The following is a 20937-nucleotide window of genomic DNA, read 5'->3' as shown; positions in this document are numbered from 1 at the left end:
ATGGGACACCTTGGAAGTGATTCCATAAGTCGCATACTTGAGCGCTATGCATATCTCAAGGATAAAGAGAACAAGTCAACTCAGAAACAAATACACCGTCCTCTCCGTTTTACCTCTTCCCACCACCACGATTGGCAATTTCAATTCTGGTCTCGACGCTCGCTTGGGTCCTGCGGCTTGATCTCAGGTTCATCCTCAGCTATCAGGGCGCGCAGAATGGCACGGCCTTCTTGGCGGTCCCCTTCATTGTAGACCCTCAGGTGGCAGAGTATAAGAAACCTAAATTCGCTACCATAGTGCATCTTCATCCACGCTGTCTCCTCTTCTGTAAGAGGCCCGACTGCGGCCCCCTGAACCTGACGAGAAGCTTCCTCAGGAGAGCCCTGCCGATGAGGAGCCTTCTCACTAGTGGTCTTCTGGCTAGAATCCTCCTGACTAGTAACCTTCTGACTGGGAGCCTTCTCACTCGAAGCTATCTGACTAGCAAACCTCACCCTAGGACCCTTCTGACGAGCGGCCTGCTTCCCAGAGGTATACCAGACCGCAAACCTCTGCCGCTCACTCTCCGGCCAACGGGCGAGAACATTAGGTCTCTCAGACGGATCAAAAGGCGAAGGCCCAACAACCGGGCCGATGGGGGGTCCGGTGAGCCGGAGCTCAGGCAGCGGGGTGTGTGGGGTAAGGGGCTTAAAGTAGGCCACTGCGCGGCCATCAGGGTGACTGGTGATAGAACCAGCTCGGTTCTTCGAGAACTCCATTCCGATTATGTATTTTCCGACAATGGGCTCTCCGATTATGTTGCAGAATGCGGCTGGGACATGCAGCACGTCTTCTAGATGGAGGGTGCCGTGCGAGCTGGGACCCCGCCGCGTCGGTGCGGTCTTGGTGGGGATATCGACTGATCCAAAGCCGATGGATTTGAGGTTTTGGAGCATTCCGTCTTCGATGTATGATACGAATGGGGTGTAGTCGTCGGTGAACCAGCAGCGGTCTTTGGCAATGTTAGTACGGCTTGTAAGTGATTCGTTGCTAGGGCTGGGTCTTGTGAGCGCGGAAGACTCACTGGATGTCCGAATTGGTGGAGAATATCCAGGCGGGGCAGGGAAGAGGGAACTCTTCGTCCGTTGGAACGGGGGAGGCCATGACTAGATAAGGTAGGGGACTGGCTATTGTGAGAGATCAATGGAGTGAAGTTGATGGGCCAATCGATGAATTGGGGAGGCTCAGACGTCGAGGTGGTTGTTCAGCAGAGGATAGAACGATCAATATAATTGATCAGGTGACGGGTCATGCTTTTGACCGTTGCTTTAGCTGATACACTTAATACCATGCTCATATTTGTAAGTGACAACTATATGTATAAGCTCTCAATACAATTCTCATGAGACTATGAAAGGTCTCATGGCACCTTAAGTCTAGAAAGTAATCCTGTCTACGACAGATACTACAATGCAATAGTACGAACAGGAAAAAGATCATAGTTACAATGCACTATACATTGAGACATTGATATCTCTCCCTCACAGCCTCCAGATTATTTATAGAGACAGGGAACTCCAAAGTAAACCTGACATGAAATTACTTGTCATACTCACACACTCGAAATCCTGGCCGGGACATGCCCTCGCGTGAAGTATATCCCATTAAAATCACCCCGAATGACATATAAGAAATAACCGGCATATTCTTGACATTAAGAGCCATGCTTGATCTTATATAGCTATATACATATTATGAAAACCAATAAACGTTCTCTAGATCGGTCATATAAGACAGAAGAATTTGTATCTCCACTCGGGCCTAGCCACTTCAGGGTCTTTTGAGAAATAGACGAAGCCAATCCCAACTCTTCTCGAAACCCCATATTCCGTAGCAAGGCCGAGCACAATCGAATACGTGCCAGACCCGGTGATGGTCTCACCAGCAACAACAGGAACAAGCTCGTCTACAACTTCGACCCCATCATCAAACCTAAACTCCCCTTCATGTTTACCCACTTCCAGCCGTCGGACCTTGTGGTCTTTCTTCGTGTCCACAAAGCAAAACTCAGTTGATAACAGACAGGCCCCAACAAAGCCCAAGGCGCCACAGGACAGTTTCGTTACAGGCGGAGCCACTAAACGTGAAATCGAGAGAAGCGCATTAGCGTCTATCCCGAGAACAGTCTTGAGATAGTCTTTGGCGCGGGCTACTTCGTCGGGCTTAATGCGCTGGCCGGGCACGCTTCCCTGGCTTGCAGCCTCCCATACAGGAGAGGACCAGCACCAACTCTCCTTTTTTGGTTCCCCGAAGATCCAGCTCGTGATGACTGCGTAGAGTGGCGCTTTCTTTTTGATAGCGTGAGATATGTATCTGGAAACCCAGTAGCTCTCGGCGTAGACGAAGTCAACAGGACCTGTCCAACTGGCCCTAGTATCCCGGGTTAGTGCCACTCCGAGTGAGTCTCTTAGAATGACTTACCACGACCATGAAGAGAGGCGATTGTCGGGCTTACTACGGGGACGTCTCGTGGCATTGTTGGATGGGAACCAGAGGATGCTTTGGTAGAGAATCTGGGACGGGATTCCCTGGGTCTGGCAGATAGTGGGGCTTGAATTGTCTGTAGACTCTCTGAAGCGATTGAAGATGCCCTCAAAAGCATTTAATATATCGTATGGCTTCGTGAGCTCCTTGCGCGTATAGTCCTGCACGGCAGCCTGATAGCTCTGGACACGATTCCGTGCTATCACGTCTCCAAGGTACCGGTACGGGGAGGGATCCGGGTCTTTCCTGATATGGCCGTTCCATATAGGTGGCCCCGTTCTAACGTCCACTGTGCGGAAACGGCCTTCCTTCTCGCCATGGTCGTATCCCTCCCTCCACTGCACTTCCGAGCAATTGAAGTAAACCTCGTTGGTTGCGAAATATAGCACACGCTGCGACAGGCACTGTTCCTGGAAGGTCCAACCTCGCGTATTCCACTTCAGCCTCCGCACTTCATCGCAGAGTGAGGGCGGACATAGTGAAAGACTGATGCTTCCCCCTTCAGGGGCGGCAATTCTCTCCGGCTGGATGGGGTATCCTGATCGGGGACTTATGCCCCATAGCCCTGCGTCTGCGTCTGCGCCCGCGGCAGCGATGGCAGTCACGGCTGCATGGTCATAGATATCATCCATACGGCCGATCAATCGATCTACATCCTGTGGATCATCCTGCATAATGCACAGCGTGTCAACCCAGAGATAGCGCATGCCAATCTGACGGGTCAATTCCATGGCGTCACGGACGGTACGGGGGATTCTGCCGCCTCTGTGCAACGCTTCCTGCGTTTGGGGCAGGGCTTGAGGTACACCGAGTTCATCGGCATTGTTTTTGGTACTGAGAAGGATGGGTGCGGTGCCAGGCTCGCTGTCAAGGATAGTCTTTACCGGGCCCCATACATAAGACAACGCGACATAGTCGCATCTCTCGTTCTTCAACACTAGACATCTGTCCACCACATCGATAAGCCGGAATGGATGCTCTGACTGGAACAAGTCACATTTTCGGTGGAAAGACTTCGACGAATGTTTATGCCTTTTGCATTCCTCAAGCCACCGTTGTATGAGGTCGACATCGATACGCTCCCCGACCTCTCGACGAGGAAGAAGTGTCCCTCCCAGGGAAGAACAACCGAACGGATCTGGCAGGGACTCAATCTCTGCTATGACAAAACGATTCTTAACCCGGTCGACCTCTTTGATTGGAGCCCTGTTGCGTTGGATATTTGGGGGCTGCCAGTCAATCGCAAGCAATAGCCGGGGGTATGGATGTTGGGTGCGGCCGTTTATTTTGGTAGAGAATGGGCTTTTACTGCGCATGTAGAGCCGGACTGTTGTATTCGCTTTTGAGCATACTTCTTCGATATTCCAATCAGAACCCCACGTTAAGCCGACCGACTGGGAAACAATAGCGCAAAACGGGCAGTTCGCGTTGTCGTATTCCGCTAGACAGCCAATGGAGATGTCCTTCGTTTCTTGAGACAGCAGCGTCACCAAGTTTAGTTTCACGCAGCGATCGCATAGTTGCTTGGGAGGGACCTCTTTGGAGGGATGCGTATCAATAGGACCGTCATTCTTCGGACGGAATGCTAAGGTTTCCTCGAATGTCGATATTGAATCCATGCTGGACGGCGAAGTAGTAAAGTTCAGAGCCCCCGAACGATAATCTCAGAGAGAAATCGATCATATTTAAAAAAAGCCAAAGATGGCCAGATAGTTTATAGTAGGCTTGTAGATCAGTAATACCGAACAAATCTCACCTTTCTCGAGCTTGCATGATACAGCCAGTCAGCACGCGTCAGATGTAGAGCAGGGGTTCTTCGCTGTGAGCTGTATGCATAATCCATTCAGCTTGCCCCACATGATACCCCAAACACGAAGATATATACCCAGTGAAGTAAGTGTTGGCTGAAGTTAGTCGGACGCGCATATAGATCAGCGACACTATACCGGATTCGGCATTCCGATAGACAGCCGGGTGGGCTTAAAGGGGACATATGTCACGTGGCGCCAAGACTCCGCATGAAGGCGCTTTGAGCGCGGTTCATGATCTGTATTGCTTTATCGCATGTCTTGGAGAAAGCTTCAACGCAGGACACTGGTAATAGGTAATTACGTCAACTGGTGTATAAGATGAATTGACGCGTATCCGTCTGGAGGCACAACTACAACGACCCCAAATGGTGATCAACAATTCGAGCATCGCAAACCGATATATATAACTGGCTCGTGCTGCAACACTACTGCACTTTAGCTTCCTTTAAGATTGTTTCATCAAACATACAACTAAAAACACCATTGCTGCATCTCACCATGACAGATCAACAATCCAGAACAGCTCCATTCTACCACATCCCCCAACGACCCATCGTCAGCATCGAGCACCCAGCCATCGTCCAAAACATCGACAAAGCAATCGACACCCTCCAAGGCAATGGCGGCATCCGACGAGTAAGCTCTATCCCCAAACAGAAGATGACCCCTCAATTAACAGCCCAGGTCCTCCGCTCCTCCGACACCAACACGGCAGCATACTTGCGCCTGCGGCCCGAGGACGCCATGTGCAGACCGCTGAGGTCCACCAACACGGTCTCCAACAACGTGGTCCTCAAAGTGACCGTTCCAAAGCGGACGGGCCGCAAGCGCAAGCGGGGGTCTGACGAGCCGTTTACGCATGACGTCTCTGAGCCGCAGCAGCGGCGCACCGCGCAGCAGCTCCTGCGCAGTCTGCAGGATAACGCGGGCCGGTATGAGGTTGAGCCGGTGGGGATGGTGAACCGGACGCATGTGTTTCGGGGTGAGTTGTCTGTCTAAGTTTAGGGAGTCAGGCGCGCTGACTGCGGTAGGAATGCCGGATTTCGTGTACTCGACGGCCGGGAGCTCGTTCAGTAACCGTTTCCGCGAGGAGATCCTCTCGTTTGATGGTGAGTAACGCTTCCCAGCTGTCGCGACGACTACTGACCCCACCAGTGGAGAAAATGAAATACTTCGACCTGGACATGTCCAAGGGGGCTGGTCGGAACGCAGACCTCATCCCCCCGCCGTCGTTCAGCCACGGTGACATTCAATTCCCGTACATGTGCGTATCCCCTCCAAAGACACCCAACCTAGACACCCAACTAAACCATACAGATACCGCCAAAACCCCACGGTCCGCCAAACCATGGACACATCCGGCAACATCACAACAATCAACACGCAACGCGCCGCAAAAGTCCTCACCCACCTCGTCGCCTACGACATCGACCCCGTCCCCAGCCAACCCCGCGACAGCTGCCCCCCAATGGAAAAGCTCGACTCGACGATGCGCGAAACCATCACGATAATCGCAGACCTCTTCGCCCAGCGTCCAGCCTGGACAAGACGCGGCCTCCGCAACGCCCTCCCCAAAGTCGAACAACGCTACGCCCTCCGCCACGCAATCCCCTACGTCGGCTACGTCTTCCGCTCCGGCCCCTGGCGCGACGCCATCGTCCGCTTCGGCCACGACCCCCGCACGGACCCAGAATACCGCAAATACCAAACCCTCATGTTCCGCATCCTGCCCCGCGAACCGGACGTCGCCCGCGACGGCGGCGGCAGCGCCGCACACTCTACCCCAACCCCCACCCCCAGCGCCGCCGCCACCACCACCGCAGCAGCAGCAACAACAACAACAGGCCTCACAGGCGGCGGGCGCCGGCACGCCCTAACCCGCATGAACGAAGCAGCCCACGACAACCAATCCGGCAACGAGGTCCTCCCAACCGACACACACATCTTCCGCTCGAAGCCGCCCCTCCCGCGCGACGGCCGAATGTGGATGTTCTGCGACATCGAAGACCCCCTCCTCCGCCGGATCCTCTTCCCAGAAGAACAACAGCCGTCTCACCAGATCCGCCCGGGCTTTCTCCGCGAGAAATGCGAGATCCTCAGCGACGGGTGGTACGGGAACGGGACGCTCGCGAAAGCAAAGATGGTGATGCGGGCGAAGATCCTGGCGCTGTTGGGTGAGCGGGAGGCGGACGATGCGGAATTTGCGCAGCTTTTGACGCTGCCAGATCATGCGGCTACGCCGGAGGCGTTGGCGGAGGGGTTTTCGCTTGATGCGAGGGTGGCGAGTGCGAGGGATTTGATGCTTGCTACTGAGGTGAGGAGTACGATTAAGTCTTCTGCGGCCTGGCGGGCGATGGTTAGGGGGAGGGGGGGAGGGGTGGTGGGGATGGGGATGGTGGACGGGGGAGGATGAGGATGAGGATGAGGATGAGGATGAGGATGAAGATGAGGATGAAGGGGAGGGTGAGGGTGAGGATGAGGGGGAGTATGTTGAGGAGGAGGCTGAGGAGGAAGCGGTGGAAGAAGCGGAAGGGGGAGAGGGAGAGGGGACAGTTGCTGGGGGAGGGGAGCGACGGGTGCAGTTCCAGGAGGGGGATACCACTATGGGCGGGGAGGGTGACGAAGAGGATAGCGAGATGAGCGATATTTAGTAACTGTTTACTCGATTAGACATTCCATTCTCAGGATTGTTCAACAATGACCATTCAAAACTACAGTTCTAATAAGAAGAAAACAAGTCTTAGACTAAAACAGTATTAGCTAAAAGTAAGGTAGTATATACATCATGACACATAACCATAAGGCATTCTGAGCTCGTAACCGTCGATCATCATCAAGAAAAAGCAAGCAAGCAAAGAGATAGACAGGTTGTCCAAGTGGGTGGGGTGGATGGAAGGGAGGAGACAGTATGTCGTGTAGACAGATAGAAGGGAGTAAACAGATAGGAAGAGGTAAGCGAGTGAGCTTCATCAAGCTGGTAGGATAGGACAGGTAGGATAGAAGGGAAGACAAGGAGAACAGGCTAGTCAAGCACAAAAGAAACCGAACATAAGGAAAATCAAAACAAATGAAATAAATCAGGGTATGCAACTAGATTCCTGCGCCGAAAGGAAGCAAATCAACCAAATTAAACGCCGTCCGTGGTATATTGATATAAGTATGACTCTACACATTTCTCAATGTGTTATGTGTATATCAAGAGTCAGCCTCGGCAGCACCAGTGGCGGCGGTATCCGCCTTGTTCTCATCAACTGCGTCGGTGGTCTCCTTCTCCGGAGCAAATTCCACGATCGACTCGACAGACGAGACGCTGGACAGCTTGCTCCGCGTGTGCTTCTTCTTCTCCTTCTCCGCCGTCTCGCGCGGGAGATTCTCGTCCTCATCATCATAGACAACAGCATACGAGAAAGCATGGCAGTCCTCGCCATAGTATTCCGCAGCAGGAAGATCGCCTAACGGAGAGCGCGCATCCTCCATCGCGTCCTTTCGCGAGGGAGCGGGTTCCCGGACGGCAGCGGACTCCACCTCCAGCTCCGCGGGGGGGATGTTCTCCTTCCCGCGGGCTTCGGATGGGGCAGTCGCAGCAGTCTCAGTAGCAGTAGAATCGTCGGAGCCAATATCCAGCACGGTAGTGGAGTGCTGCATCAAATTGGTCATCTCCTCCTGTTCAGTGTCGACGTGGATATCAAAGGTCCAGGACGGGGGCGTGGATTTCTTAGACGCGGGCTTTTGGGGCCCCGCCAGAGCGGCAGCGAGGGAGAAGGGGCGGGTGACGCGGGAGCGCTGGTCGGGGCGTTTGGAGACGTTGGAGCGGCGGTGGGAAGACGATCGCGGGGTGGATTTGACGGGGGAGCGGCCGGCGGGTTTGAGGATGGGTTTGGAGGTGGTCTTGATTGGGGTGGTGATGGGCGTGGTGGTCGGTGTGGTGGTGGTGGTTTTCGGGATAGTCGAGAGAGCAATGCGAGAGGTTTTACTGGGCTTCAGGGAGGGTTTGACGTCGTCGTCGTCGTCGTCGTCGGCGCCGCGCTTGCGCTTGATGGTGTTACGCGTCGGGTCGACATTTTCGGCGTCGAGGGCGAGGTCACCCAGGGGGGCTCTCTTGGCTGGGACACACGTTAGATGGTGTTTGTAGAAGGAAGAGGAAGGTATGTACCAGGCTGACGGTTCAGATGAGAACGCATGAGGGATCGCACGCGTGGAGTCTCTAGATTGGCAAAAGGTTGACGCATGATGGGAGTCATGGTGAGCGCCATGATGAGTTTGTTTTGGTGGGGCTGATCTAATAGTGTGATTGGATGGTTGATCTCAAGATCGATCTCTCGATTGATGTAGACAACTGAGTAGACAATGGAATAGACAATTGAATAGACAGCTGAATAGACAATTAATGTGGACAATCTGATGAAGAGATAGACAGTCAAGGGAAAAAGAGGAGAGATGATCCAGTTATAAAGACGGACCAAGCAAGGCAGCGTGAGGGGCTCAACGAGCGCGTCGAGTTCGTGTCGGTCTAATTATGCTGCTCCACGCAAGGGCGTGTCGCGTTACTTTTTTATCATATCATACTTATTATAACCTTGTAATATTATAATAATAATAATTATATTAGGTATAATTATAACTATTCCAAATAGTCTAGTTATTGATCCTTACTCCAGTAAACTATTGACGATAGTTCCCCGTGACTCTCCAACCCTAATCCTCTTTCTTCACGTCCATCCTACAAGATATAGATATAATACCTAAAACTCCCCATAATACACCCCAGAAAAGTAAAAAAGAGAATAAGCCCCTTCAACGCGTCCCACCCATCATCCTCATCCCCTTCCACACGACCCAGCTCCCAAATGATGACGGTTTCACAATCCTTCCCCTCGGGCGGCTAGAATATCTGCAAGGATCCCAACCCGTTCATTTACCGTACATATTTCCAGATTCCCCGGCGCTATCCATCCATCCATTCTACTCATTCTTCACACCCCACGGGCCTGCTGAATAGGTGGAAGAATGCACAGAGACGTGGATTGACTTTCCATGAGGCGCTTCGTCAAACTTACTAAAATTAAAATAGTAGTTTCTTCCCCCCCTGTAACCTGTGGCTACGAGTGCCATCACGTTCAGAGGAATCTGTCTAATCCCCCGACGCGCCGTCGCCTTCGCCCTCTTTCCGTGGTTGTTCCACGGGTGGAACTGAAACCCCATGCGAGGTGGTATGCGAGGTGGTGGTGAGTTGGCAATGGGATCGTCTGGTGGATTGGTTGGTTGGTTGGTTGGTTTGGTTTGAGCTGGTTTGACTTGACTTGCTACTGTCATTAATCAGTCTCGGGTTAAGACACTGGTGGAAGGTTGATCTGGATTTGTATTGAGTCTGATGAGCTGGTCTGGTTCTTCACGGGATGAGGATCGAGATCGAGATCTGGACGTTCGGGATGATGTTGAGGAATGCTCTCGTCACTCAGGCGTCGGTTCATACCATTCGGATTCATTCCTCGCGTCTCTGCATGAATGGTTCAGCTTCCCATGAATGACCGACCCTACATGACTTCCCACGCCTGTAACATATGTCGACCCGTACGTGGTCCCATAACTATATCATCATTCAATCCATCTATATCTATTATACAACGCGTCTTCCCTTTTTTACTCCCCTTCTCAAATTTCATCCTCCCACGGAATGCTATCCATCGCCCCCTGTCGCTCCACACACCGCGCCGCCGCCCGCGCCGACACCCCCATCGTCATCTCCATAAACCGTCCATACCGATCGCTCTTCTCCTCCGCCGTGAGCTCCCGTCCGCCCAATCCCGCCAGACGTCTCTCCTCACGCCACCTCGCCACCTCCGCCGCATACGCCCCCACAAACGTATCCCCCGCGGCCGTCGTATCCAGCACCCGACTCACCGGCGCCGCCGGCAACTGCTTCACGAACCGACCCGCCCCATCCGCCTCCCCAGCAAACCCCGCATCCGCCGCACTGTACCACACGCCCTGAGCCCCCAGCGTAATAAGCACATAGCGCACGCCCAACTGGTGGAAATAACGCGCCACCTTCTCCTTGCCCTCGAGCGCCGCCGCCCCCGGCACAGCCACAGCAAGCGTCTCCTCCGCAGGCGTCATCAGCTCCGCCTCCGTCTCGTTCATCACCAGGTGATCCACCGCCTTCCACGCATCCTCGGGCAACCCGCCCGGCGGCGCCGGAGCAGGGTTAAACATGACGTCGGGCCCGACCTCCACGCCCTGCTTCCCCTCCGCGCGTCGCGCACTCTTATAAGCAGCCAGATCGCGCAGGATCCCCACCACCGTGTCGATGGGGATCTCGCCCTGCATGACAATCACGTCCGGCACGGGCGCCGCCAGCGCTGACCCCAGCACGTCCGGCACAGGCTGCATCCCCGTGTAGTTCGCGCCGGGGGAGAACAGGATGCGGTTTTCGCCGTGGGCAGAGCTGTCGACGACGATGACGGCCACGCCGGTGTAGGCGTCTGGGATGACGCGCACGCGGGACGTGTCGATGCCGGATTTCTCGAGGGTGGGCTTGAGCAGGCTGTTGAAGTGGCCGTCGAGACCGCCCACCGCGCCGACCATTTCCACTTTCACGGGGATTTTGGATGAGATGGAGGTGGAGGAGGATTGGGGACGGGAGACGCGGCCGCAGGCGACGGCTTGGTTGGCGCCTTTGCCACCGGCGCTGGTGAAGTAGGAGGTGGAGGTGATTGTTTCGCCGGGGTCGGGGAAGCGCGGGGTTACGGAGACCATGTCGGCGTTGAGGGAGCCGATGACGCGGATGGTTGCCATGGTGGATTGTAGGTTGGTTGTAGTTTGTAGTTTGTAGTTTTGTTCTCTTTTTTTCTTCGAATGGACCCTGAATTGGGTATGAGTAGGGAATTGTTGAACGTGGAGAAAAAGGAGAAGAGAGAAGGGAAAAGTGGGATGAGGAGACGGGATGCGGGGGGAACTAACGTCACTCGGTGCGGATTACCCCGGTTATCGTCGCTGAGCTCACAACTACTTGTAGTCGACTTGTGTAGTTGTAAAAGACTGCGACAGAGATTGAAGTGCGAATATTTGTAGAAACATCAACAGATGAGACAATCTGGATCTATTCTTGGAGTGGCGTTAGGGTATGAGTGGCAGGTAGTAGTCTGTTGGAGTTAGGGCTTGGGGTATCCAGATCTATACTAGCCAGATCTGGGGTTAATTTATCAACATACTGGATCATTATATAGGAAAACATGCCAGATCAGTGTATTGGGTTGATGATCAACCTGTATTATTTATATAACTGTATTAAGTTCTCTTTAAGTGTTATTCCTGATCGTACACCACCCTAGTCTATATATGTTCTATTATAAAACCAACAGCTTTTTTATTGAAAAGTGCAAGATTGCAAGAAACATTAAAATACAAATGATGTGGGAAATGCTCTGCAAGGTAGCTGACATGTTGACTGATTATAATTCCACACATGCTTGTAGTGTATATCGAACATCAGATTTGTATATTTGTTGACAATCTTTATATAATACAGTGATTAGCTCATGTTACTCAGTGGGTAGCCCATCCTACTTACTTTTCACTCGGTGAGTTCCCAGGCTATCCACCCAAGCATGATGTGGCCAGACTTTATTAGGGAAGGTTACTGTCAATGAGATCATAATATATATATCACTATATCAGCCACACTTATATCAAGGAGAAAAGTGATAAAGAAATTATAACAACAATGTTTCAGAGTCTAGATATAAGAAGACTTCGTGATAGAGTACCAGTTCAATCACTCGATCAAGAACATGCAGATACTCAATAAATAATGCAGGTGGGCTATGCATAAGAATACAATTGTTCATAGACAGTATGAGTCACAAGCAACCGAGTATCTATAGCATATATTATCATATACGGATGAGTATAAGGAGAAAGAAAGTATGGTTTCTATCCTGATATACAACAACCAAGAAGCCCCCGCGTAGGGCTACTGCTATGGATGGATAGCTGTATATCTATCAATACCTGTATATCATTCATGTCATATAGACATTCTCAAATGATACCAGGATTCAGTATACCTTAGAGAAAGTACCCCCAGACAAAGACTCTGTTCATGCCATCAAAACTTGTATCATAATGACCACGTCTGACGGACCTCCATCCAGCATAAGAGCCTTGTAGCCCGGCTGGACCTACAGTCAGTTCGGACACGGAACTAAAGCTATCTCCGGGGTAGTGAATACATTCCCACCGTAGTAGAGTAGAGTCTATGGTAGATGAATGATAGGAAATAGACCATGTTATACCATATGAATACCATTGACGTCGCTGGAGTTGGCTGTATAAAAGACTCACTTTCTATTTCTCTCCTTCTCTTTCTCCTTTCCTTTCTTCTTTTTCTCCATTGCTATCTTCTCAAACCTGTCGTGTTGCATAGTCTGTTGAGTTCTGATATCGTTTCTTCAAAGCATCACCATCCTGTCGAGAGCGCTGTCACACTGAGAAGCTTCATTAGAAGATTCACCTGGTCATACTCCAGTCACCAAGTAAGTACTCACTGTTTCATATCCTCTTCCACACCCACCATGCATAAGTACCTTCCCTCCTGCACCTCTGTCAAGTCCTCCACTCCTCATCGCATCGATCTTTCCTCCTACCAACCCTCCAACCCACATCTACTCCCTCCAAAGATCATATCGAACATCCGATGCAAAAATGCCTGCTCACGCAATAAAAGAATGCAGCAACCCAGAAGCCGCAAGACATCCGCCAGCGAGCGCACACAAAACCCCACACAGGGGCGAGCCAGCTCACCAAGCGGCGACCAGCGCCCAACGCACACAGAAGCCACCAGCTTCAGCGGCACCATGACCATCCGGTCCGAAAAAGGAAGTCTCGACTTCGCGTCCAGCCACCGCGCCTCCCCATTCACCTACTGGACAGACGGATCCCAGCGGTGCAAAGGCGACGCAACATTCTGCGCGGCGGGTGTTCACTTCCAACATGAAGCGGGCCACTCATACAAAGGGTATGCGCTTGTGGACGGGAAGGAGAACAACGATGCGGAGATGTTCGCCGTCGGCGCCGGGCTGAAGGCCGCTGCTTTGCAGATTGGGAAGATGGATGCGGCGGGCAGGCCGGGGCGGATTCTGCTGTTTAGCGATTCGCAGTCGGCGCTCGCGGAGTTGTGTCGCTGGCCGGATTCCCTGCCGGACCCAGTGCATGATGTCGCGGGGTTTGCTGTTGGCTGGGCGAGGAAGCTCCAGGCGATGGGCGTCGCGGTTGAAATGCACTGGGTCAAGGGGCATGGGACGAGTGCGGGCAATAAACTCGCGGATCAGGTGGCTGCTACTGTGACGCGCTGGGTGTCTATTATGGGACTTCAGCACGGAGAGGGAGTCCCGTATAATATTGGCGAGTTTGAGATCGTCAACGTGAGGTTGGCGTGGTTGGGGGAGGAGAGTGGGTGAGGGGGTGTTGCTTGGGTTGTTTTTTGGGGTTGGGAGGCTGGGTGTTATTGGTGTTTATGGTGGGATTGATACCCATGTTGGTTGGCATGTTTTGCGCATATTTGGCTCCGTACAGAGAAGGAAAGCATGTCGCACGCATGGATGGATTTGTATTATCATAGAATGCATGGCCTGTATTATTCAGAACTCTGTCGTACTTTTCCAAAAAAGTGATCCGTACCTCGACTTGTATAGTGTACCCTTATTTAACGCCAGATTCCCTCGCTGTAATGTATCCCATATAAATCCCACATAATAGACAATAGACAATAAACAACAGACAAAACATCCCCGATGCATTCTCCCTGACAGACTGTCCCACTTTGCATAATTCCATCACTTCGTCATCAAAGCCCAAGGAAAGAAAAAAAGAAGAAAGGAATGGAAAATCTAAGGAGCATTCCGGTACACCTGCGAACCACCAGACCGAATGCGGACGGTATCCCGGCGCTGAAGCACCAACAACGAGCGGTTGAGCGCCTGTTCCGTGTAACCGCGGCCGTCGCAGAACTCGCGCCGCAGCGTCGCCAGACTCGTGCTCCAGCCGAGGGGCAGCCGGCGCTTCAACTCGTCCTCAATCTTGCTCACCTCCTCCATCATTTCCTTGGTGCCCTGACCCTCGCCTTGCGTAACGGCATCCATGGTCGAGGCCAGGAAGAGACGGATAGCCTCGTCGACGTGTGCTTCCGTGGCAATTGGCGACAGGCTCAGCTTCGCCAGGGACTCGGTGATACGGACAATGGCTTCCAACTGACGCACCGTGATGGGGATCGACGAGCGCGTGTTGGAGTCGAGCTCCGCGCGGTGGACCTGCTTGCGGATGGAGACGAAATGCGACGAGAGCTTCTCGGCAGCTTCGGGAGATAGACGGGGGGCGCAGCGGCTGGAGAGATAAGTTAGAGTTTTCTGGGGGGTAGCTTTGTCAAGGGAGTCAGTCTTACCTTCGACAGTAGCTGATGTACCGTTTCATCGTATCGACCGGGACCTCAGCCTCGACCTGCTCTTCGATACCACGGCCTCCCATGTGCACGCCCATAACGTGGCGGGCGATGCGCTCGTCGCGGCCACGCTCGTGGTCATCGCGGACGATGAAGATCATATCGAAACGGGAAAGGATGGTCGTCTGGAAATCGATGTTCTCTCCAGGCGACTTGAGGTCGTCGTATCGGCCAAACACCGGGTTCGCCGCGGCCAGCACCGACGTCCGCGAGTTCAGGATGGTCGTGATACCGGCCTTGGCAATGGAAATGGTCTGCTGTTCCATGGCTTCGTGGATGGCCACTCGATCCTCGTCTCTCATCTTGTCGAACTCGTCGATACAGACGACACCGCCGTCCGCAAGGACCATGGCACCGCCTTCCAGGTAGAACTCCCGGGTGGTGTGATCCCGCTGGACTGATGCAGTCAAACCGGCCGCGGACGAACCCTTACCCGAAGTGTAAATGGCGATCGGGGAGACCTTCTCCGTGAACTTCAGCAGTTGGGACTTGGCGGTACCGGGGTCACCCAGAAGCAACACGTTGATATCTCCACGCAGCTTCATCCCGTCCGGCAGGATCTTCTTGGAACCGCCCATCAGCAGACAGACGATCGCCTTTTTGATGTCCAGGTTCCCGTAAATCGAGGGGGCTATGCTGCGAGCAAGCGCGTCGTACAAATCAGGGCGTCGACTGATCTCCAAGAATTCCTGCTCTTCCTCTTCCGAAAAGATCGAGGCTCCCTTGGCGGTTTGGTCCAGATCCGTCATCAGACCGACTGCCCGCAAGTACGGGTTGCGAATGGCCACGGCATTATCAGACTTGCCGCCCTTCTGGTAGATAGAGAAGATACCCATCACCGTGCACCGCGAGCCAGGGACTACCCTGTTCGCCAGATACCGATCGGCCGAGATCAGGACATGCCGAGGAAGCTCACCAACCGGGACCTGGTCCGGAGCCTCCTGCAGCTTGAGAACCTGTTGATCGACAAACTGACACCTCTCGTGAGAGATCACATAAGGATCCAAGGGGCACGCTTCGTTCTGGTCGCCGGGATCCCTGTTGCGACCGCACCTCCGGGGGAGGGTCAGCCCCGAAAACCCCCCATCGACTCGTAGGTTGTCGGTGTGGTCACAGCCCTTGCATCGGATGTGGACAAGCGTCGCCTTTGACGAGATGGTCGAAGCGCCAATGACGATACCCGGAATGCGCACCAGATGAGAGATATTTGTCGCATTCAGGTCACGGATGGAGATATGCGTAGCGGAGGAGTGTAGCAGGAGCTGGTGGGTGGGGAGGGAAATGTCCCGCTGCGAGGGATAGACGATTCGCTGGGTACATTGCTGGAGGGCCGCCTCGAACTAAAACCACTGTTAAATCGACCCTATAATATTGGCAAGCTGTCCACTTACGAGAGGAATGATATCTGCAGGTTCTGTCGTGAGCTTGTGGGCAAGCTCCTCGTTGTAAGAAATCAAATGTGCGATGTCGATATCGCAGTAGTACTGTTTGACAAGAACATTCTGCCGGAGTTGATCTCTGAGCGAAAATATTAGCCCAATCCCTCTCTCTCAATCGTATATCCATATATCCATATCCGAGTCCATGACATACCGGTAGATGAACGCATTGTCCAGCTGGAATTCCAGGACAAACTCCCGTAGTCGGGCCTGAATCTGTGTGCGAGAATCCTCTGCCCCATCAACAGTCGGTGCAAGGACACTGAGTGAGTAAGGAGTACGTCTATCCATGATGACGAACGTAACCAGGTTTGAGGACAAGAAGCGGGGAGGGAGGGGAGGAGAGGAGGGAGAAGTGAGACTTGAATGTGGTCACTAAGGGAGACTCAAAGCCGATTCAACTTTTGCGGGAACACGAACCGAACGCGACGCGTCTGGCAGCGCGTTAATTGATTTTCTCACTGCCTCAGGCAGAATGCCGAGGCACCAAGGCAAACATTCAGGCACAGACAAGGCATCGACCGCCGGAACGGAAGAAAGGAAGACCCGGGAGTCCATTTCCTATTCGGGACTAGTACGCGACAGCCCTGGGGCCTGAGGCTTTACCCGATCGGGGACAAGCTGTCATTGGGACAAATCCACATCTCACTCCTCCCCCCCGTATCGCATTGGCTCTGGGTGACGTTGCAGTTCTTCCTGTCTCTCAACACCTCTTTCGGCTTCTTCTTCTTCTTCTGTCGTTCTTTATTGTTTCCTTTTTCCCTATTCGAATACCCCGCCGTTAGACTCGTGGTAGTGGGAATCCATTGGCTAGTTACTGTTCCCCTCTTCTCCCGACCCACCCGGATTGGATCCTCTACAGCTGTCCTCTTGTCATGTTGAGATAACATCTCCAAATCCTTGTACGGTGGCTGTCGGAGCTGCCAATTAGGCAAAAGCGTGATGTCCTCTGCGAGTCCCCGGAAGTCTGTCGACAGTCTGGCTTCGGGCGCGTCCGTTCCTTCGTTCTCTCATCACTCGCTCAATCAGACTGAATCCCCTCGCCGGCCGTCCCAGCGATTTCCCCTGAGACGGGGGTCAACGGCCTCCCTCGCGAGCATTGGCGGTGTCCTCGATATTACATCCACCCGGAATGGTTCGATAGCAGAGTCGGGTCAGAATGGTAGGTGTTGTGGCAACGGACAAGGCGAGCGCTGGTTTCCCGGTATACTGATTTGCGAATAGCCATTTCTACCCTCCTTCAACCTCCGATCGTTCGGACCGGCCTGGTTCCCCACACCGCAGTTCCTTCGACCGGGTACAAACCTCCGAGTACCCGCGACATTCCCCCCGTGACCTTGACAAATATTCCTCGCGTGGACTCCAAGGCGTTCGAGCCGTATCTGTCGCAGGTCGGATCGCTGTACGATGTCTTCCAGCATGCCAAGGAGAGCTCCGAGGAGTCGCAGTTGGCTAGAGGCGCAAGCGTGGCTTCATCCCCGAAGCCTGAGGATTACGAATCGTTCATCTCGGGGTCACGGGAACGGCGACCTTCAGGAATTACCCTCGATTCCCGTGCAAGCTCGCCGTTTGACGCACGGGGTCGGCAGCGGTCCTTCGGCGGACGAGGTCGTCCCCATGCCGTTACGCCGTTATCGACAATTCCCAACGTTTATTTCAACGATGACTTCCATCTCGAGAACCCGAGGACATTCGATGTCATGTCGGAGAAGTCGGAGGTTGTGACGCCTCCCAGAACTCCAAACAAGGATGGGCTACCGGCAAACGGAGCTGCGGTGGAACCTGTCACCCGGGGAAGGAAAGCTCTCGCCACGAACGCGATCTTGCAGGAGAAACTCTCGTGGTACATGGACACGGTGGAGATTCACCTCATCTCCTCTATATCAACCGCCTCCAAGTCGTTTTTCACTGCACTAGGGTCGCTTCAGGCCCTACATCGGGAAGCGGCGGACTCGGTTCAGCGGATCCAGATGTTGCGCAAGGACCTTCAGAAGATTGACCGGGAGATGGCACTTGGAGGGTTGAAGATAGTCAACTTGCGCCGTCGAAGGGAAAACGTGCGATTGCTCGCCAATGCGGTCTCCCAGCTGCGCGACGTAGTAGAGTCGGTGGCTCGTTGTGAGGAAATGGTCGACAACGGGGAGATCGAGGAAGCGGCCGATGGTCTGGAGGAGGTTGAGAGGCTCATGGCAGGCGAAACCATCTCCGATCGGCCCCGTGAAGGCGACGAGTCGCAAGAGTCCCCACGGAAGGCCTTCGACCTGAGAAAATTGAAAGCTTTGGAGGGCGCATCCAACGATCTCTCCCTACTCCGGTTCCGGATCGGCTCGGGATACGAGAGCCGCTTCCTAGATGATCTTCTTGGAGACTTGCGACGGCACGTTGCAAGTGTCCCCTTGAATGCAACACTGCAGCGTTGGGGCGCCTCGTTCCAGCGACAGCGTGGAGTCCAACGTGTCAGTGTCGTGCCTGCATATATCACATTCGACGATCAACTGAGATCACGACTCCACATGCTTCTGACAGGGCTCGCCCGGGCCCGCCACACAACCCCGGCCGCCACCGCCTTCAAGAGTGCTGTTCTGCGAGAGATGAAGGGACTGATCCGCAAGCAGATGCCGAGTTCCAGTGACGATGACAACGAGTCAATGGTGTCCGTATCCACGGTACGATCCCAGCAGCGCAACCAGCAGGAGAAATCGTCGATCCTTGCCCGCAACCTACGCGCAATGGATGCCGAAGACGCGTATCAAATGTTCTCTCGAGTGTACGCCGCGATTAGCGAGTCACTACGGAGACTCAGTGTCCAAGTGAAGGTCCTACTCGACATTGCCAGCGGGCTAGGAGGGCCATCGACCCCGAGCGTCAGGTCTCCCACCCAAGATCCCATGTCGACAACCCCGGACAATGCGAACATCGTTGCCCAAGATGAAATTCTGCAGGTGTTGGATATGTCCAGCCTCCTGGGCCAAGCCGTCGACATCGCCCAGTCACAAATCACCAAGGTGCTGAAAGTGCGGTCGGACCAGACCGCCTCTCTAGCGAAGGAGGATTTCCTGAAGTACCTAACTCTTAACCGGCTCTTCGCCGACGAATGCGAAGCGATCTCCGGGCGCAGCGGCACGGTGTTGAAGACAGTGGTCGGCAACCATATTCGGGAGTACATCAACCGTTTCGGAGAGTCCCAGCGGCACCACCTTGTCCAAGTGATGGATTCCGACCGATGGGACGCGAGAGACTTTGGAGAAGCCGAGAACATCACCTTACGGCGCATCCTGGACTCGAGCACCAAGGACATTGAAGCCTGGGGCACTATTTCCAAGATCTGGCTGTCCGAGGACAAAGATCAGGTTGAAGCGGCTACGGCTGTGAACGGGAAGGACAAGGTGCGGAGCGCGGAGATCGACGAGCAGAAATACATCCTGACCGAATCGGCCGTGGCGATGATGAGGAGCATCGAAAACTTCCAATTCCTCATGTCCAACATCCCCACGATGATCCAGGATATCGCCCCCGGCCTCCTGGAGTCTCTCAAACTGTTCAACTCGCGGTCCTCGCAGCTGATCCTGGGAGCCGGAGCCACCCGAAGCGCGGGCCTTAAGAACATCACGACGAAGCATCTCGCCCTATCCTCCCAGTCCCTCAGCTTCGTCATCGCCCTAGTACCGTACATCCGGGAATTTGTCCGCCGACAGGCGCCGTCCACTTCCTTGCTCGGTGAATTCGACAAGGTCAAGCGGCTGTGCCAGGAACACCAGTCCGGGATCCACGAGAAGCTGGTAGACATCATGAGCTCGCGATCGTCGGTGCACGTCAACGCCATGAGGAAGATCGACTGGGACGCGACGCAGTCGACTAACGTCAGTCCGTACATGGAGACGCTAGCCAAGGAGACGGGCACGCTGCACCGCGTCCTCAGCAAGCACCTTCCCGACATGACGGTGTCGATGATCATGGACCCTGTGTTCAACACGTATCGCGACCAGTGGACCAAGGCGTACGAGGAGGCGGACGTCCACACGGAGAAGGGCAAACAACGGTATGTTTACTGAATCCTCATCGTAATCATAGAGATATGCTAACCAGGCAACAGACTCCAACGCGACGCAGAATTCTTCCAATCGAAACTCAACCGCATTGAAGGCTTTGGCGATCTCGGCGAGCGTCTCCTGGAACTGGTCCAGAAAAAGACCATCGAAGCAACCTCATCATCCTCAGACGGTACCAAAAACGGCACCGGGACGACGAACGAGGACTCGAAGGCGTAGGGAAAGACACAGGACACGCAAAACATTGTACACATAATAATATCTGATCCATCACATACCGCTCGTGCTAGGGCAAGACAAGCGGTATTTGAATTTTGGACTTGGGTTTGCACATTGTTGATCGAATTACATAGAAAGCGGCGTTTTATTCAGCTTGCGCTATATATCAACCGAACATTATCTACAGCTATATAATTATCTCCTACCTTGACTATTAACCGTTCGTCCATTCTTACAGAACTCTCAAACCTTTACAGAACTCTCAAACCTTTACAGAACTCTCAAACCTTTACAGAACTCTCAAACCTTCAAGTCAAGCCTATAACTTGGACACCACGTTGACATAACAATCATCTTTCATTCCATTCATAGGCGAAAAAAAAAATTGAAATATAAACTCA

The 20937-nt window shown here is 53.4% G+C and overlaps 8 protein-coding genes across 8 annotated transcripts; 3 read left to right on the top strand and 5 right to left on the bottom strand.

The window, feature by feature from the left end:
- Positions 1-140: 140 nt before the first annotated feature.
- On the bottom strand, positions 141-1143 carry P168DRAFT_305119 (uncharacterized protein; the record flags this gene model as incomplete). Its single annotated transcript, XM_024838900.1, has 2 exons — positions 141-1011; positions 1064-1143. 2 exons carry the CDS (start codon positions 1141-1143, stop codon positions 141-143), a joined length of 951 nt encoding a protein of 316 aa, XP_024692389.1.
- A 620-nt stretch (positions 1144-1763) lies between these two features.
- P168DRAFT_270327 (HET domain-containing protein) lies at positions 1764-4142 on the bottom strand (the record flags this gene model as incomplete). The annotated part of the gene is made up of 2 exons (XM_024835201.1): positions 1764-2409; positions 2461-4142. The coding sequence occupies 2 exons, from the start codon at positions 4140-4142 to the stop codon at positions 1764-1766; spliced, it is 2328 nt and encodes a 775-aa protein (XP_024692388.1).
- Positions 4143-4597: 455 nt separating this feature from the next.
- On the top strand, positions 4598-6747 carry P168DRAFT_311341 (transcription factor TFIIIC subunit TFC1; the record flags this gene model as incomplete). The annotated part of the gene is made up of 5 exons (XM_024839486.1): positions 4598-4970; positions 5019-5316; positions 5366-5443; positions 5490-5598; positions 5652-6747. Exons 1-5 carry the CDS (start codon positions 4833-4835, stop codon positions 6745-6747), a joined length of 1719 nt encoding a protein of 572 aa, XP_024692387.1. The 5' UTR covers positions 4598-4832.
- A 363-nt stretch (positions 6748-7110) lies between these two features.
- Positions 7111-8741, bottom strand: P168DRAFT_305116 (uncharacterized protein). Its single transcript, XM_024838899.1, has 2 exons — positions 8488-8741; positions 7111-8437 (listed from the first exon to the last, which is right to left on the bottom strand). The coding sequence occupies exons 1-2, from the start codon at positions 8585-8587 to the stop codon at positions 7530-7532; spliced, it is 1008 nt and encodes a 335-aa protein (XP_024692386.1). The 5' UTR covers positions 8588-8741; the 3' UTR covers positions 7111-7529.
- A 1172-nt stretch (positions 8742-9913) lies between these two features.
- On the bottom strand, positions 9914-11343 carry P168DRAFT_290913 (ribokinase). Its single transcript, XM_024837318.1, has one exon. It carries the CDS (start codon positions 11127-11129, stop codon positions 9987-9989), a length of 1143 nt encoding a protein of 380 aa, XP_024692385.1. The 5' UTR covers positions 11130-11343; the 3' UTR covers positions 9914-9986.
- A 1717-nt stretch (positions 11344-13060) lies between these two features.
- On the top strand, positions 13061-13792 carry P168DRAFT_327829 (uncharacterized protein; the record flags this gene model as incomplete). Its single annotated transcript, XM_024841284.1, has 1 exon — positions 13061-13792. One exon carries the CDS (start codon positions 13061-13063, stop codon positions 13790-13792), a length of 732 nt encoding a protein of 243 aa, XP_024692384.1.
- A 429-nt stretch (positions 13793-14221) lies between these two features.
- P168DRAFT_237930 (MCM DNA helicase complex subunit MCM5) lies at positions 14222-16559 on the bottom strand (the record flags this gene model as incomplete). Its single annotated transcript, XM_024833585.1, has 4 exons — positions 14222-14714; positions 14773-16169; positions 16221-16347; positions 16423-16559. The coding sequence occupies 4 exons, from the start codon at positions 16557-16559 to the stop codon at positions 14222-14224; spliced, it is 2154 nt and encodes a 717-aa protein (XP_024692383.1).
- A 376-nt stretch (positions 16560-16935) lies between these two features.
- P168DRAFT_311338 (vacuolar protein sorting-associated protein 54) lies at positions 16936-20724 on the top strand. The gene is made up of 3 exons (XM_024839485.1): positions 16936-17430; positions 17493-20307; positions 20362-20724. Exons 1-3 carry the CDS (start codon positions 17211-17213, stop codon positions 20534-20536), a joined length of 3210 nt encoding a protein of 1069 aa, XP_024692382.1. The 5' UTR covers positions 16936-17210; the 3' UTR covers positions 20537-20724.
- The last annotated feature ends 213 nt before the right edge of the window (positions 20725-20937 follow it).

Source organism: Aspergillus campestris, assembly GCF_002847485.1.
Source record: "Aspergillus campestris IBT 28561 chromosome Unknown P168scaffold_7, whole genome shotgun sequence".
Lineage (NCBI taxonomy): Eukaryota > Fungi > Ascomycota > Eurotiomycetes > Eurotiales > Aspergillaceae > Aspergillus > Aspergillus campestris.
The sequence above is the reverse complement of the archived record's forward strand: the minus strand, read 5'-3'. Positions and strand labels throughout refer to the sequence as shown.

Bases quoted from the DNA above. Each gene is read 5' to 3' on its own strand.
- P168DRAFT_311338 (XM_024839485.1), top strand. From the start codon at position 17,211: ATGTCCTCTGCGAGTCCCCGGAAGTCTGTCGACAGTCTGGCTTCGGGC. The intron at 17,431-17,492 runs GTAGGTGTTGTG...ATTTGCGAATAG, and splicing joins AGCAGAGTCGGGTCAGAATG to CCATTTCTACCCTCCTTCAA. The intron at 20,308-20,361 runs GTATGTTTACTG...ACCAGGCAACAG, and splicing joins ACGGAGAAGGGCAAACAACG to ACTCCAACGCGACGCAGAAT.
- P168DRAFT_305116 (XM_024838899.1), bottom strand. From the start codon at position 8,587: ATGGCGCTCACCATGACTCCCATCATGCGTCAACCTTTTGCCAATCTA. The intron at 8,438-8,487 runs GTACATACCTTC...CGTGTGTCCCAG, and splicing joins TCATCTGAACCGTCAGCCTG to CCAAGAGAGCCCCCCTGGGT.
- P168DRAFT_290913 (XM_024837318.1), bottom strand. From the start codon at position 11,129: ATGGCAACCATCCGCGTCATCGGCTCCCTCAACGCCGACATGGTCTCC.